General features: G+C 39.9%; 1 protein-coding gene across 2 annotated transcripts; it reads right to left on the bottom strand.

The window, feature by feature from the left end:
- Positions 1 to 721: 721 nt before the first annotated feature.
- Positions 722 to 17,492, bottom strand: traf2b (Tnf receptor-associated factor 2b). Of its 2 annotated transcripts, none has more exons than XM_058616556.1 (11): positions 17,390 to 17,492; positions 13,153 to 13,355; positions 11,989 to 12,067; positions 11,643 to 11,741; positions 9,300 to 9,461; positions 9,130 to 9,204; positions 6,534 to 6,608; positions 5,451 to 5,675; positions 4,857 to 5,160; positions 4,440 to 4,588; positions 722 to 3,561 (listed from the first exon to the last, which is right to left on the bottom strand). In XM_058616556.1, the coding sequence occupies exons 2-11, from the start codon at positions 13,326 to 13,328 to the stop codon at positions 3,343 to 3,345; spliced, it is 1,563 nt and encodes a 520-aa protein (XP_058472539.1). In that variant the 5' UTR covers positions 13,329 to 13,355; positions 17,390 to 17,492; the 3' UTR covers positions 722 to 3,342. The 2 variants fall into 2 exon arrangements, with proteins under 2 accessions (XP_058472539.1, XP_058472541.1); XM_058616558.1 differs by lacking the exon at positions 17,390 to 17,492 and adding an exon at positions 17,021 to 17,120.
- Between the last annotated feature and the right edge of the window lie 10 nt (positions 17,493 to 17,502).

Below are 17,502 nucleotides of genomic sequence, written 5' to 3' on the forward strand. Positions count from 1 at the left end.
TTCCTCAAGCATACAATCCAAATATTGCTTTATTTATTTAAAAATGGGTTACTTTTAATTTCATTACTTTTCCACAAACAATAGAATGACTAGGTCTTGATAATTCTGTGTTCTGTGATTTTCTTTTCTCCACTTTGAACAGCAATGAAATGTCATCCGTTTTCTTTTTGGATTTCTGAAATTCATGCGATATCTTCATTTTATGGGTCAAATGTGTTTGGCTCCAGATTAATTTTGTTTGTGTGGAGAGGGGACAAAAATGGCTCTTTTCATTCTGAAGGTTACAGACCCCTGACCATTGAGGACTTTCCAGGAGTTTCCTGCAAAGTATGAAAAGTCCTGATTTGAATGAACTTTGTTCTTGCACAGTAGTGTACAGGTCTTCACCCCACTCCTCAGGTCAGAGCACGGAGCTTTCTTAAAGGACCACTTTGTTTTAGAGGATTCCCAACAACAAGCTCCAACACACCTGAGTCAAATGGTCAACTCATCACCAAGCTGTGCAGAAGCCTGATAACGACCCGTTAATTAGGATCAGGTGTGTTGGAGGGCGGTGGGACCGAGAAACCCTGGTACACAGCACGCAGGACTCTTTCACGTTCCTTCCTTCAACGTGCGTCAACAGCTATGACACCATTATCGACTGCGGTAAGAAACGTCTTGGTCCACACTTGGTGTGCTCTTCGATCCTCTCATGAAGAATTTCTGTTTAGCGTCTCACTTCAATTCAATGAATCTTTATTTATCAGGGACAATGCAGTGAGACATAGTGAACATAACATGCATCTGATGTATATGTGTATAGTATAGTTTGCAACACCTGTCCCTGGCTAGGCTCTTCAGAAATAAAGTTGATAACATTTTTAAAAATAAAAATGATAATATAAGGGCATTTTTCATCGGCCTGATAGAATGTAAAAATGCGCACATGCACATTCAAGTACTGAAGCGCATTGCGTTCACAAAAATATGTTTGTTGTTTTTCTGAGTAATTCATTTATTTTTAGTCTGTTTTTCTGAGTAATTTTTTTTTCGTGGTTGGTTTTTCTGAGTATTTATTTCTTCAGTTTTTTTGTGCTAGTTTAGAGCGCATTCGAAACAATAAACATTAATAAACAATAAGGCTTTTTTAGTTGAATCAAGTTTGACTTTGATCTGGGTTTAAGACACTGGGAGATAGTCCTGTCATTAAGTCACACAGATGGTTATTGTTGACTTTACGCAGGCACCTGAGAGCTTTGCGGTTGTTCAGAAGGAAAGCTCATTCTGATATGTTAGACATAGCAATGTTTCTCCATGATCAGCTGGACAGATATGGCACGCTCCACGGATACAAGATTTTTATATTATTATACAAGATTACTTGTATACTTTTTTAATTACTCCGAAAAACAGGAGGGGAAAAAAAGTAGCACGAAAAACAGAAACAAATGACTCAGAAAGACAGGAAAAAATTACTCAGAAAAACCAGAAAAAACATTAGACAGAAAAACAGGAAAGATGTGTTCATCTAAGTCCGCTGCTTCAAGAAGGCGCAGACATTACAATGCAATGTAGCTTTTGACAGGGGTGACCTACATTTTGTAGGAATGTGTTCTGAGGAACAGTACACCACGTTCATGTCAACAGGAACTAAACTAAATATAGTGGTTCAAACTAACCACTTTGTTTTTTTTTTACGTGACGTAGTAGGTTAGTGTGTGGTGGATGTTTCCATCAGCACTTTGCAGCCGACACACGACAGTCTGGGTGACTATAGGCGTCTGTTTTTATCTATGTAGCAGTGGAAAATATTCATTTTCAAGTTTTAATCCAGTTCATCACACACTGTTGTTGAATGGTGACAATAATGTGAAATGAGTGCAGTTTTCTGTGGAATGAATCAAATTTCTACAGGTTTTTTTTAAAAGACTACTGCGTTTTAAACTGTGTCGACAAGGTAAAAGAATACAGTAAAAAGGTTTTCCTATTGCAGTGGGAAGTTAGTTTATTTTTTAGTTTGCAAGAATTTCAGTTTAATAACATTTAGGACAAAAGAAAATGATGGTGAATATTGGCAAATAAGAACTAAGAAATGAAAAGCAAGACATTTTTGGACAGCAGCAACAAGTGATGCAATTGTGAAATATGATGCATGAATCTTTATAGCATTAAACAATCTCCTGAATTACAGATTATTTTATCCAGATTCAGGCTCCCAGATCTTTTTTTTTTTTTTTTTTTAATTTCTACACCGAAGTATGATTACAATGGAATAAATATATAATCCAAAAAATACTGCAAATTTCCAATACAAAGAAAAACCCCTACATATCATAGAATTAATTGAAAATAAATATTTGATATGAGTAGAACTGAATGTCAGTAGGAACGTTAATGTTTAGTTTTTTTTTGTTTGTTTTTTTTCTGACAGATTTTATTGCTTTTTTATCAAAATAAATCATAAAGGTACAAGTGCGCTCTGTATTCACAAAGATATTAAAACAGGAAGGAAAATACACCACCACCAAAAATGACTTCACGTAGCTCACGACTGTCCTCACCCCACCGAGAACCCACCGCCACCCCCAACTGTCACATCTGCTGTCACCCTATACACATACTGTGCCTTCTCTCATCCATTTAATAAAAATAAATAAGTAAAGGAAATAAAAATAGATAAACAGTAATATGTAACAGGAATTTTGGTTAAGCAAAAAATACATTTTTTTTATATTAATCACAACTGCACTGCTATATTGCTATATTTCTAGATACGAGCTATAGAGTAACATTTTTGTGTAAGCGTTTTGTATAATGTGCAGAGCACATTTAAAAGGGATTATTTTTTAACTTGTTAAAAGTTAAAGTTTATTAAAGTTTAACTTGAAGCTGGGTGCACTTACACTGAGATTACTATTTTGGAAAGATTAATAGACGCCAAAGTTATTTTCAGTGCACAAGGAGGAGACGATTGATGATAAATGATTAATGTGTTACACACACACCCACACAAACACGTGTGATGGATAGTTTTTTAAACATTGTATGTTAATGAAGGAGACTTCCCAACATACATTTTTTTAAGTATGTACTTATATAGGTTATACTTGTACATAACTTTTATATATGTATATTATATAAAATAAGATTATTTTAGTTGTATCTATATACAATCCAGCAGAATGTCTCAACATATTTATCATGTCATGTAATATCATGCTCAGATATTTATAGTAATAATTATTTGTGTGTATATATATATATCTATATTATCAGTATTTAACATCATTAGTAATTACTTATTGTGTTTGTCTGTTTTTTCCCTCCTGAAACTTTGGTGCAGCTTCCACAGTCTACACTTTACAAGCCTGTGAGGTCTACAATGGCTTTGATGAAAATGGTGTCTTCTCTCAGATACGGGCTTTTGCCGGCCAGTTTGGCGAGCGGACAGAACAGCGGACACCCACTGGCGATGTTCATCTCGCTGATCGGCCGCTGGAAGGACGTGGAGGTGATGTCGGGGCGGAACGCGTCGATGATGTGCTCCCGGTTGTTTTGATCCAAGAGCATCAGAGTCACCTGAGGAAACAGGAGAACGTAACTATGTTACTATTGTTGTTGCTGTCAAACCATAAATGTTTTTCAATTCACAGTTATCGCAGAAGTTCGATAGTTAATCGTGATGTCTTTAGGTGCATAATAACTATCTGTAGCCACTTTTTATAAAATGAATCAAATGGATGTAAAGAAAAGTTGCTTTCTAGTGCACTGTAGTGCAATAAGCCTGAGGCTTTGTGTTTTCTGTGATCAGATACTTCCTCACCACATATGTCGTGCGTCTCCGGTGTCCACATCAAGATCTGATTTCTATCTGATCGCAAAAGTTGTTCTAAAAAGAAAACATTGCATGTCCTGCGACGCGACTATCGCACATCGTGATGCTGATGCTCAAACGATGCATCGCGCAGCCCTAATGGACGCCTCTTTGCTTCAAGATGTAGGAGAAGAAGTTGTTCTTTGATGAGCAGAAAACTGACGAAAGCAGAGGAGACTGCGCAGTTTTGGAGATGTGTCGCCGCTTTCACATTAGCTTTCCTCGATGCCACGCATTGTGACTTCTGGACCTCCTGAAGTGGTTTCGCAGGTGGTCAGGGCGCTATCCGATTGAAATCTGATCACAGAAAACCCATTCTCATGCCAGTTGTAAAGGGGGCCATGGTCTCTTCAGTAATGTGAATGCAGCAGCATTTGCACTTCGCAGGAGTTTCAGTTTAGTTGCTGTCTCTGTTTCATACAGTTTATGACTTAATGAAAACGGTGTTGCAGTGATAACGTATGCAAACAATAAGGCAGAAGCAACAGAACTATTTCTGTACTCACAAAGAGATGCTGCACGCAATCAATGTGATTAAAAAAAGAAAAACACAGAGTGTGTGTGCACAGTTAGTTTTCCCCACCTTCTGACTGAAAGGCCATTTCAGCAGCGCATCAAACCTGCCCCTCATCACGACGAAGAACAGAGAGAGGTGCGTCCCTCGGCCGGTTCCGTCGCCGTTCAGATACAGCCTCAGACACATTTTGTAGCCATATTTACTGGAGTAAAAAGCTGTGACGAGGAGAAAAAAGAAGAGGAATCCAAAATGTAAACAGAGCCTAAAAGCGATGTCAGATGAGAATAGGAGTGACATGCACACTCCCTGAAGGAAAACAAGGGTGTAGTTCAGTGGAATTTCCCTCGTCTACACGCCGAGTGTTAAGATCCTGCGAACCACATGAGCTTGGCTCACTCAAATGTTAAGGCTGGGATGTGAGATGATGCGCCAAAACCTATGATGCACAAAACCTATGATTGTGGAGATTGTCTTTCAACTTACCAGGTGAGAACATGGCAGGCGTTCGTCCTGCCACGGCGTCCTGTCTGCGGCGTGAGAAGTCTGTGATTTTCCAGACAAATATCCCATCGTAGGTGCAATGCTGGAGTTCTCGCACCAGCTGTTCACTCTCAGAGAGCTGCAAGTCCTTCATGTTCACCATCCTCTCCAGCTGCCGTACCTTGTTGGATAAACTTTCAATCTTCTCTTGGTCTAAACGATGTTGATGCGAAAAAGCCTCCAGTGTAACCGAACTGCGCTCCACTTCGCGATTCAGGACGCACACGATGTTTTCTAAAGCGGTCACCTGTTGAGAAACGACAACAAATTTGTACATTGAGATCCTCATTCAACACAGTAAGCATTAAAACTGTAGTGCAATTCCACACGACACAAGGCGGAGTGTGACTGAAAACACAAAGTAGTGCCAACGACGAGTTTCAGTGGATTCTACTACTCAAACTTCTGATCATTCAGTAGTTTGACAGATTAAAGGACTCGGCATGCAAACACAATGTTACATCAATTCTGTTTACAAGGACTAAACTGAGGCAGAATAACAACATAATATGCATCTTTAAATCGACTGGGACTCACCTTTTTTTCGAGGGTCACAGACTGTGAGGAGTATGTGGCCCCGGTGCCCATTGTGACTCCCTCCTCAGGAGCTCTGTACAGGCCCAGACCAGAGTCCTCCTGCCACTCTCCAGGACCAGGAGCATCTGCACGTGCTCGACACTGGGACAGAACCATGGGCAACAGCAGGCGCAAGTGCTCCATGGTGCTGCTGTTTTCGTGGTCACCGAGTTTTCCATTATCTATCTGAAAAGTACAACAGAGCCAATTTAGCTGATATTGTAAATAAAACAAAAAAATCTGAACTTCACGGTTTAAAGGTTAGGGTCAGGTTAGGGGTGAGCACCTGTTCTGCTGTAATTCTAGGTGTTGTTGGTTTTCTGTTTAAAGGAAGTTGTGTCTAATGCCCCTTTTGATCTTAAAAGTTATTTTTTTTTTAAACAAGTTTTCCCAGTTAAAACGGCTTCCTGTCCAAATAGCCAGTGAGCCGTCATCTTTGTTTTATTTTCAAAACATGGGTGTAACTTGGAATGAGTTCAAAATAATCTCCCCTCCCATCATTAGATAAAGTATTTTTTCTCCAGAGAGTAGTTTTAAGGATTTTGTAAAACTATTAACCTCACTTTTTATGTGTCTTCATCTAATATGACAAAAACGAGTTAAGCTGCTTTTCAGACCTGCACTGAAGTCCAGATATGGCTGGAGAAGATTGTGCAGAAGGGTTGTTTGTGAGAACACAAATGTTTGCAAAAGTTCCCCCTGAACATTCTCCTGCCCACTCTCTAGACAAATCTCTGGATATTGTCCGAGTGAGATCATGTGAAAACACAGCAGGAGCAGCAGCGGATAATCCACAGCAAGTGTGGTGTCCTCCTTCCTGCAGGCTAAAGCCAGGCAGCCACCGCCTCGCTTGGATACTCCTGGAGTGCACCACAGAAGTGCACCTGACCCAGAAATCACACATTCAGTCTAAAAAATGGCCTTAATGTTTTTTCCCCAAACGTTGAATTGAGCCGCAGTATTTAAATCTATATTTTTGTGCCCCTACGTCAGTGAAAACCAACACAATGAGAGGATTATATGCGATGACATTAACATGCATACCACAGATTTGCAGCCCACTTCACTGAATGGACAGGCACTCTTCGACTTGGTACAGGTCCTGGTGTGATCACCGAACTGTGGGCAGAGAGGCCAAGAAAATGTTAGTGAAACTTGTTCAAACAATGCCAGCCAAGAGTGTGTATTTCCCGTTTAGAAGGCAAAGTTTATCTCAACCTTCTCTTCGCTATGTGAAGGCCACCATAGTTCCCTGATAAAATTGTTTTGTTGACGTCATTAGGAAAGGAATGGGTGTCACTATCCAGGCTGGGTCATACCAACTGCAGAGTTCTGCTAGGGTCCACTTGACATGAATTTTGCTATCTGCTCATCTTTGTGTTGGTCCACGCAAATCCAATGAGGACAAATGTGCTACCACCCCCAGCTTCATTCTGCACTGACTGTACGTGCCAGCTGCGTGTGTTCTGTGTGGCATTGGGGATCAGCTCATTCAAGATGGAGTCGCATGCATCTTGGATGGAGACCACATGGCCCTTTGCTCAAGGAGGAAGGGGGTCATAAAACTCAGTCTCTAAAGATCCCTTATCTTTCACACCAGTGGGAAACCCACTTCAGTCATGTGACCCCATGTAACCAACAATACAAAAGCCAGGTTTCCCCTCCTTCTTTCTCTTCTCTTCTCCATCTCACCGGAGGAGACAGGCGCCTCTGCTCTCCTCTGCTCTCCCCTGCCCTTCTGGGTGCAGGAAGGACACAGACGTCAGCTCTTCAACTGAAGATCCTTCAGCACAGAGCTAAACAAGGTTCCAGCAGCAAGAGAATCCTCTCTGCTGATCTCCAAGCAGGCCCGCTCATAGCAGCCTGCTATCCTCCCATCAGAGGCAGTGACACCAGAGCCTGCCTAAGGATCAACCATGGATCCAGAGCCAGGTTAGCTCCAACCAGCTAACTTTGTAAGGAGGAACCAGAAACACAGTCAACCATCTACTGTTCCTGGACGAACAGACAGCACCTCAAAAGGACACTTTTGCATCTTTTAAGGACTTGGTAACGTAACTGGGCCTAGCATAGCATCACACTACTTGGCTAAGCATAGATGAAATGTTGTATTGAGTTTACTCGCTCACACAAAGTGTCGTTGTAATGTCTAGATTTAGGTTAATATAATGTTAGTGATGCTTCTTAGCTTTCCGCTCTAGATGTGCATGCTTCTAACCTCTCATCTAACCTGGAGGTTATGAATTAATGGTTCATTCAGAACCGATTGTTCTCCTCTGTTTGAGAGGAGTGGTGCCCCGATTTGAGTTTGCCTCCATTTTTTTCATAAGAAATTCATTCTTCCATAATTAATTGGTTATGAATTTAGAATATTAATAATTAATCATACTGTTAATCCTAACAATGGTACAACACTTTCCAGTCCACTTGTTTTGGTCAAAGAGGAACATGGTAACCGTTTTTGTTTTGGTCAAGGAGGAACATGGTAACCGTTCTTGTTTTGGTCAGGGAGGAACATGGTAACCGTTCTTGTTTCGGTCAAAGAGGAACATGGTAACCGTTCTTGTTTTGGTCAGGAAGGAACATGGTAACCTTGGAAACATGTTTGTTGGGGAATATGTGGAAGTCCACTGCTACTCACACAGGTACAAATCAAAACAAGGCAATCAGAGATGGCAGACTCTACTATTGTGTGGCTGTTGGACTTCACTGTTATGTGTTTGCTTGTTGATTATTTTTGGAAGAGAGCTCAGGACAGCATTGTAGGTGGCTGATAGTTGGTGTCTTAGTCCAACTCCTCTGTTGAGTGATGGTTTCTCCAGTCTAAAACTCCTAGATGGATGTCTAAATACATCCCATTCATTTTTCATCTGTAGAATTTGTCCACCAGGGGAATTTTGCATCCACGAAATGCACCCTTCGGAGCCTGGGTATCTCAGTTGGTAAACTTCTAATCTGAAGGTCCAGGGTTCAAGTCCCTGTTCAGGCAGAGCTGTGATCTTTAAGAAATTCTACTTCATAGAGAGAAGTCGTCTCTGACAACAGTACAGGCCAAAAGACCATCATGGAGTCCACTGTGTTTCCAGGTACTCCATAATGCTACTGGAACTCATGTCCCCCTTCACAATATGTGCTGCAGTCATCTTGAAAACGGGTCGAACAACCCTCTGGCGGCCTCTGCTGGTCATATTGGCAAGTGCAAATGCGGAAACAAACAAAACACACAGAGCCACTAAAAACAATACTTCACTCCCAATCCACGGGGTGAAGTAAAAATGAAGGCGATTGCCTGGAGAGAAATTGCCTCGACTAAAATTGAATGCGAGATTATGCAACGCGTATGGAGTTCTCGACTGACACGGTCCACCCATGACAGTCAGCTGATTGGGCAACAGAAAAATGTCACTTCCTTTTTGCATCTTGTGACACAGCCACAAACAGAGCAGGGGGGAAAAAAAAGGTTGGATGTCCTTCATTGTTGTCTGGTGCACCACTACGACGCTGCTCTACGTGTCCATTGTGCACAGCCCCCACCAAGTAAAGGTACTGTTCTCAGTTGAAACGCAAGCCTGACCCAGAGCAAACCGTACCACGATGGAAACATAGCATTAGATGTTACCAATGAAAAAATAGCTCAAACCTTTTCTCTTGGGATCTTCTTCTTGCCACAGTCCTTGCATTGTAAAGGATACTTCAGGCAGATTTCATCATGGGCCTAAAATACACAAGTGAAGGAGAATTTTAGTTTGCATCCGTCTAAAAGAGCCGCAACCAGCAGATGCTTTACTCGGCCCAGTCTCCATCTCTGACCTTAATTTCTTTAAAGTTGAACGTCATCTTGCAGTACTTGCAGTTGAGTGTTCTCGCCTCACACTCTCTCTCATCGTGTCGCTGTTTCTCTGTGTGGACGACCCAGGCTTGGCAGGCCTTGCACTGTATTCGCTCAAATTCACAGCGGCCTTCATGCTGTGCCTGCAATTGGAGGACAGGTTATTTATTATGGTCAAGCCTTGGCCTACTTGGCCTACTCCAAGAACAAAACCAACCCGAAATGAAATGCAGTCAATCATTCATTAATTAATTAATTAATTCATAGACAGTTTGTGCTTCTCACGCAGGCCAAATGTGGTGATTCATTATCTGTCAATACCCAAGCACAATATGTTCTTAGCTGATGATCCAAACAATACAGTTTTTGTCAGTCACATAATTCCAGTTCCACCCTTTAAATAGCTAGCATGAATGAAGTTAGTTAAGTGTAAATAAATACCTCCAGCTGCACCCAAATATTCATGTGGGCGACTTCACTGACGTGGAAAAACAAGCTATTTTTTTTTAAATACCTTATCATTAGTGCATGAACAGTCAAACAATTCTTTATCATTATTATTTATCAATAATAATGATAAAGAATTCAGATAAAAAGGGACAACATCTGACCTTAAAACATACAAGATACAAGGCTATCAGAGATGGCAGACGCAACAAGCCTCTGATCGGCCTCTGTTGGTCATATTGGAAAGTACAGAACCACAAACAGACAGACACACAGTCACTCCGTGGTGTGAAGTAATTACAAGGTGGCTTGAGAGCACAAACCTCCACCAACACTCTAGTACCAACAAGCAACCTCTTTTTTGCTGTACATGTTATTACATGTACATATTACATTCTCTACATGCCGTTCTTATAAACACAGAAACTGTTGTAAAAACTAACCATAACCCAATCTGGACCTGCACAGTGATACCTCTTCATCGATATAGATACAAAATATATCAGAATATCCACCCCACCTTCATTTTAAATGATCCTGCTGACAGACAGCACTGAAAACCCCAACAAAAATAATGAATAATAAAACTATTTTTTTTTAAAAACGGAACTGAAAATGGTATATATACACTATTTGAAAAATCACACAACTTTAAAAGGGGCGTGGCTTGATAGCGAGGCGGAGTTTTCTCACCCTGATGCCAGTCCCTTTCACAATGGCTACCAGCAGCAGGTCGAAGCCACTCACTAGGATTCGCAGGTAGGTGTGCCTGTTTTTCGCTCACTTTCAGACACGCTACATTTGCAAACCACGACGCGAACATCCATATTATTCTTTACCAGCTTTTCGGGAATTTGTCCTTGCGCCCAAATTCCTGTTTTCCCTCTTTGTAAGACTTCGTTTTGGGTGTGTACGGCTAGTTAATAGCAGTGTGGCTCATTCAAAACCAACGCTGACTCAGACAGCTGCCCAAAAGTAGTAACAAAGTAGTTGTAACCATTTTATCAACACTAATAAAACTACAGCACGCTTTGATGACAATGATTATAGAAAGCAAGCACATGTTTGAGAGGTTAATGAGTAAGCTCAACCAATCACAGCCACATTTTCAAAGCATGCTAAACAATTGTCTTGTCTCCTTTTTAGACATGTTTACTGTCATCACACTGTTACAACATTGCCTGTACTGAACCTCAACTGTCACAGGGGTATGTATTCAATAAAACCACCAACAGAAGACAGCCACTACAAATACACAGCATTTCATAAACAAAACTTATCAACTTGCTCAACACTTGGGATATTTACAGAATAATCAAAGTTGTCAACAGATGCCACTCATTCAAACACACACACGCCAGACAACAGACATTGTTTTTGATTCTGAAGGGGCTTTTCTGTACTTGGACAAACCACAGAGAGATGTTTCTGTTTTGTGTCTCACAGTCAGTATGAATTTAGTAGTTCCCTCGTAAACTCCAAAAGCAGCGGTTTCATTTTCGATCAGCAGTCAAGGGTCACATTGAACTGCCTTTTATAGCCCTGGTACTTTCCAACTGAGCTGTTGATAACTGAGTAAGATAGGGACTTTCCAGACCACGTTAAGTTTCACTTCCTGTTCCTTGAAGCGGTTGCTGCAGTGCTTGTAACATGACTACACTGTTCAACATTTTACTCAGCTACAATGTGAAGTGAACCTTCTGGATGTTCCACACTATTCTGGTACATCTATCAATTACCAGGAAGAGAAAGATTACAAAGTACTGGGGTTTTGTGTGTGGTAAATAAATGAAACTAGTTTAGTATGGGAAAGAAGAAGAAGACACATAGCAGTCAGCCAAAATACTGACAAAAAAAGCATTTTTTTTATACTTCACCTCATACTCTTTTATTGAGCCTGTCCAGTTGCAGCCCTGATTCAAACACCTGGCCGGCAGACTTGCAATCTCTCGGCCTGCTGCATTGTCAGGAAATGCCTGGTGGAAGGGCAAATAACAAAGGGATCAGTCAGTCAGTCAGTCAGGAAACCACAAATGCAGCCCAGTCTGTCTTTGTGTGTAGCTGTGCTGAAGGAAATCCCCATCAGTAATGGAAGTCTCCAGTGTGGGGGATTGGAGACATACATTTCCTTAAAAAGAGGGGGAGTGAGGGCTGCTAAACTTATTACACAGACGAAATATCAGATAATTATGTTGGCGGCAAACTGCAGACTTCAAAGCTTACCTCATTACTGTTGAGAATGGACGTAGGCTCCTCAAACATTTCCTCTTGGCGACAGGCTTCACAAGGCTTTGGCCCAGAACTACCAGACAAAACAGTTTTGTGATGTTATCATTTAAATAAAAACACAGCTGGTTGACAGTTTTCTGCTATGAAATGGATGAATCATTAACTAATGCAACAGCAGTGAAAGACACAAATCATGCAATTTGTATCCTTGTGTGGGAAATGGATTGGCTTCTGCAAAGGTTTACAACAAATAAATGACTAAGCATTACAAAACACACACACTATGAAGGCCAAACAAAAAGCACACGTGAAATTATCTTCTACCTAAAACCTGTGAAAAAACACCAAATTCACAGGCGCGTCTTGTTTTGAGGCATAGTCCGAAATTCCCATTTAAAAACACAGATTTCACAGGTGCTTTTCCCACTCTGGTACCGGTACATTTAAGATTTCAAGCTTCATTAAGCTGATAGGGTCCAACACTTTCACCTTACATCTAATGACAATGTCAATGCATATGTAAGACAAACGATGCAAAACCAATGTATTATTAATGAGAGGTAGACTGATTTTTGGGTTTTAGAAGGCCAATATAACAATGATAGTTTTACAGCCATTAAAATATTCATGACAGTATTTAAAAATATTGTTTTATCAATAATTGTACAGCAAACCAGCAGCACACACACTAGCTCACACTAACCTTATTGCTTAAGGTTACTGACACATAATTTATTGTCTGACATGTTAATTAATGTTGCTGGATGAATTTGTTGAATAATTCACAGGAGCCAAATGTCAAATTGGTGCAGATGAATCGGTCCATCTCTATTGCCAATCAATTCACAATGCATAAGAACAACACTGAACAACCAATGAGTCAAAGAAAAAACCACAATGGACACCTTTAGAATCAGTGAGCCAGATCCTTGGGATTCACTGACATCAGTATTAGAGTCCAGTCACGAAAGATGAGCTTGTGTGAAGTAACTGATCTTGGACGCAGCAAAAACAAAAAAAAAAACAATAATCCCCAGAGGCAGCAGAGGTTAGAACTAAGGAAGTACTGAAGCATGTCCAGGAAGAAGGTAAGCATTAAGGTTGGAAGAGGATTTGCATTTCACATGGTTGGTGGTGGTCAGTGGAACTCCAGTGTACCTGGTGAGATGCTTGAAGCAGTAAACGCAGAAGCGGTGGCCACACTGAGCCTGAACAGGCTTCCTCAGGACCTGGAGACACTGCTGACATTTGTATTTGTTCTCCATGGGCACTGACAGGACACTCAGGGGGATCCCTGGTAAAGAGTTCACACAGTCCAACGATATCCGTGCCATTGTTCTCCATCAATCTGGAGCTACCTCCTGTAAGGGAATACCACACACAGCAGATATCATGAGCCAAAAAACTTTAGTGCAATTAGAAGAGACAGAACATGAAACAAAATGTTGTGTTTACCCAGACCCAAGACCCAAGGCCACTGACTTACCAGTAATGATATTCTAGTTATACCTGTCAGGGTTACACTTATTGGAAATGTCAGCATATGGGGGGGGGGGGGGGGGGGAATTCTAAAGTTCAAAGAAAAAAATCGAAGGCTTGTTCATCATTGTGAAAATGTGGAAACTATAGGTCAGTGAATATGGATTTTTCTATGTCTGACACTGCTCTTCAGAAATCAGTTAAATCAGCTAATGGCTGATATTTGATGCTGAATTTTCTTTCTTTCTTTTGCTCCGTCTTATAAAACAACAATTTTAGCACAAACTAGGAAACTTCAGCACTGATGCAAATGTGTCATAGCATAAAAAGAAGATGTTAAACTCTTGCAAATGTCGTGAAACTAAGCCGTGTGTGACTAAAATTACAGATGCTGAGCTACTTTGATGTAAAATACCATATGGTATGATATGGGACACAAAAAAGTGGTATTGTAGTTAATTTATTTGCCGACAAGGTGAAATGACATGTTTATCTGTTTCGACTATTCACCTTATCTGCATCGTCTACATGACATGGGAGACATGCTGATCCGGCAGAAAACCAACATACTGCTGCCAGATATATCTGATAAGATGCTGTAGATTGTAAACACGGCACACACTGCTAAAGTACACTAGTTATTTGCGAATACTTTTATTCCATGTTACATAAAGAGGTAATAAACCAGCTCTTCCTAAAACCTCACTGAATATTATTAGTTATTTTGCCCTTATAAATGTATACAAGACACTAACAAATTAACAAAAGATGAACTGTTATCTCTGTCTAAAGCCTTTGTCTGGACTTTTGTGACCGACATGTTAGCATGACTGTCGCCTGACCTTGTAAATGAAATGCTTATCAAATCATTAAGTTGCTGGTTGTAGCACTATGACGTGTTCAGTCTGTGTCATATATATTTTATTGTGTAACGACAGAACTTTTACAACGTAGAGCGTTTTAAAACGCTTCGCTACAACACAAGTTCACCAAACACCATTGGTCCATTTACAAAAATTAAAGTTTCACAAAGACCCAGCATTGGTATTTGGTTCTCGATAATCGTAATTTACGGAGTAATAATTGTGCTTGTATCACCATCTAGTGGTGATTCTGTATACTCCAACAACAACCATAACAGAATCAGTGAATCGCCATAGGGTGTTTAAATATTTAATATTTAAAAATGCATATCTGTGCTTTACTCAAAGATGACTTTAAATGCAATTAAATCAAACATTCTGTTAAGATTTATAACATTCCATGTTATAGTGCTACCTGGTGGAAGTATCAAGAATGACACTGTGGGGAATTGATGGCTGTGTCATGAATAAAACAAATACACCTGTTTATTGGCATTAAATGTGTGTGTATGAGTTCCTATGAAGATGTAAGCATTTGTTTCAGTTATATCGAAAATGAAACCACAGTCGTGTTCAGTGCTCAATGCCTGGAGTTCAAATTTGAGCATACAACTAATTGAATGAAGTTCAAAGTTCAAAAAATATGTAGAAAACACTTTTGCTTTTGCAATCATTTGTGGTTCTAATGAAGTGAAGTGTGCTGTAGGAAGGGCAAAGAGATTAAAAGTAGTTAGTAATTTGGTTTTGGAAAAAACCGGGAATTGACAGTGACACTGTTTTTGCTGTGTGTTTACTAAGCTCTTAGTTGACTTGGCTTAAAAGGTAGAAAATATCCACATCTCTTTAAAGCCCTTAGAATTAAACAAATATTTGAATATAAATGCACACATATACTGTGCTACGCAGACTATTTGAATGTACAAAGATCAGCAGCAAATTTTTACATCTCATTTCCATGTTTATCTGCAGGGAACATGTGTCTGCAAGAGAACTTTATCAACTTTGTCATGCTTGTCACGAGTCGAGACAAGAGTCTCTCATGTGAGCATATAACCCAGTGATGCATCCTGTGACCATTCAAACTAAAAACAACATGATCTATTAGAAGGTCTTTTTCTTTCAATAGGGTCTGAGCAATTGTTCAATAAGAATATACTGTATATTCAGTCAGTCATCATCTACCGCTTTATCCTCTGCCAGAGGGTCGCGGGCGGGGTACACCCTGGACAGTTCGCCAGTCCATCGCAGGGCCACATACAGATAGAGACAAACAACCATTCACTTTCACACTCACTCCTATGGTCAATTTGGAGTGTCCAATTTACCTATCCCCACATTGCATGTTTTTGGACTGTGGGAGGAAGCCGGAGAACCCGGAGAGAACCCACGCACACACGGGGAGAACATGCAAACTCCATGCAGAAAGGCCCTTGTTCCAACCGGGGCTCGAACCCGGGTCTTCTCGCTGCAAGGCGAGAGTGCTAACCACTACTCCACCGTGTGGCCCTATACTGTATATTATTCAATATAAATATAAGATTCGATTTGTGTGTATATATGTATATATATATACACACACACACACACACATATATATATATATATATATAAATATAAATATAAATATATAAATATATATATGTATATATGTACATATATTATTACACAGTTGGTAGCTTTTCTTCACCTTCCACTCAGGACCAAAACTTAATAAGTATCTGCTTTTTATTGTGACTATTATCAACATGACTGATTAGATTTTTTTATTATTATTATTGTTACAACTTATTTCTCCCTGCCCTAGTTTCAACCAAATCACTTTACAAAGCACTTTAACTGTGTTTAAAACATTTTTGACACACTCCTAACTATTACTGATATTGTGTTATCCTTTCTAACAATGATAAATAATGTTTTTATTAGGCTTATCTGTCTTTTGTATTTCACATGAACATAGCTTGAATGTAGTACTTCAAGTGAGCCCCACCTTTTAATCATCAACATTTGGTTAACTTCCAAACTCTCATGACTAGTAGATTAATAATTATTGAGCTGTCATTTTCCACCTTAGGTCACTCCTGTGTAAATTTCCTGATTTACACAGGAATGGGCTTTTAGTTTTGTTCAACTGACAGATAGTAATGACCTACTGACTACTACTTAAACATTTTTTTACGCAACATCATAAACCTCTACTTCCACAGTCACAATCTGTCAGTTGCAGCTGTTGGAACATGTTGAAACACCAGCAGAACAGGTTGAAAAACAGCAACTATCCAGTTACTATACACACAGAAACTGTTGGTTAGTATGTGTTGCCAAAATAAAAGTCTCTTTACAACAACAGAAAGAACCACACATCCTAAAAACACCAACAGAACCTATGAAATAAGAAGTGAAGTACCATGAAAGCAGCCTTACACTAAATAAAAACACAAACTAAAACTAAGCTGTAAATGAAGAAAAAAAAAATACAAGTATAACGAAATAATTAAATCCCCACAATCATCAGTTACGTAAAGTCTGTGGAAAAACAAACAGCCACAATGGCAGAAAGAAGTCACAAACAATGACTATGATGATTCTCAAATCCAGCACAAAAAAACGCTCGTTCTCTCCGCTATGTTACGTCAATGCTCGTCTTCTACTTCTACCAGACTGTCTCGAGGAGAAACTTTACTTACCGAGGTGGTAACGTGCGCCTTTTTTCTTATAGTGAGGCATGTCGGCCTATCCGAACTAGTTTTATGAGATACTCCCCTCCTACACGTCAGCATCAGGAAATACACAACACTTGAGAGGTCGCTGAACTCCTACATTTTTACATTTTACCTTATTTTTTTCAGTGTACAATTGACTGGACATAAGGAATTATATAACTATCTACGTGTTTAACTTTACCTCATGGTTTTTACTACAACTTCATGCAGCTAGTTTACAGCTGTCCTGTAACTGTGGTGTTAGCGAGTTAACTACTCGGTTAGCGAACTGCAAACCTTGTTACTTGATTTAAAACACACACGCACAACCACACTGGAGCTCCGCTGACTAACCTTGATGTCTCGGTAGAGCCTTTGTCTACAAACAGGAGATAAAGGTGTTCTTGCATGAGAAGGAAAACTCAACCTAACTGAGTTGTTTACGAGTTTCTATCTGGCGCTTGTTT

This window comes from Solea solea, chromosome 19, assembly GCF_958295425.1.
Source record: "Solea solea chromosome 19, fSolSol10.1, whole genome shotgun sequence".
In the NCBI taxonomy this organism is placed as follows: domain Eukaryota; kingdom Metazoa; phylum Chordata; class Actinopteri; order Pleuronectiformes; family Soleidae; genus Solea; species Solea solea.

Coding starts and splice junctions, on each gene's coding strand:
- traf2b (XM_058616556.1), bottom strand. CDS start 13,328: ATGGCACGGATATCGTTGGACTGTGTGAACTCTTTACCAGGGATCCCC. Junction 9,462..11,642: donor GCTCAATAAAAGAGTATGAG/GTGAAGTATAAA, acceptor CTCCAATTGCAG/GCACAGCATGAAGGCCGCTG. Junction 6,609..9,129: donor AGAAGATCCCAAGAGAAAAG/GTTTGAGCTATT, acceptor CTCTGCCCACAG/TTCGGTGATCACACCAGGAC.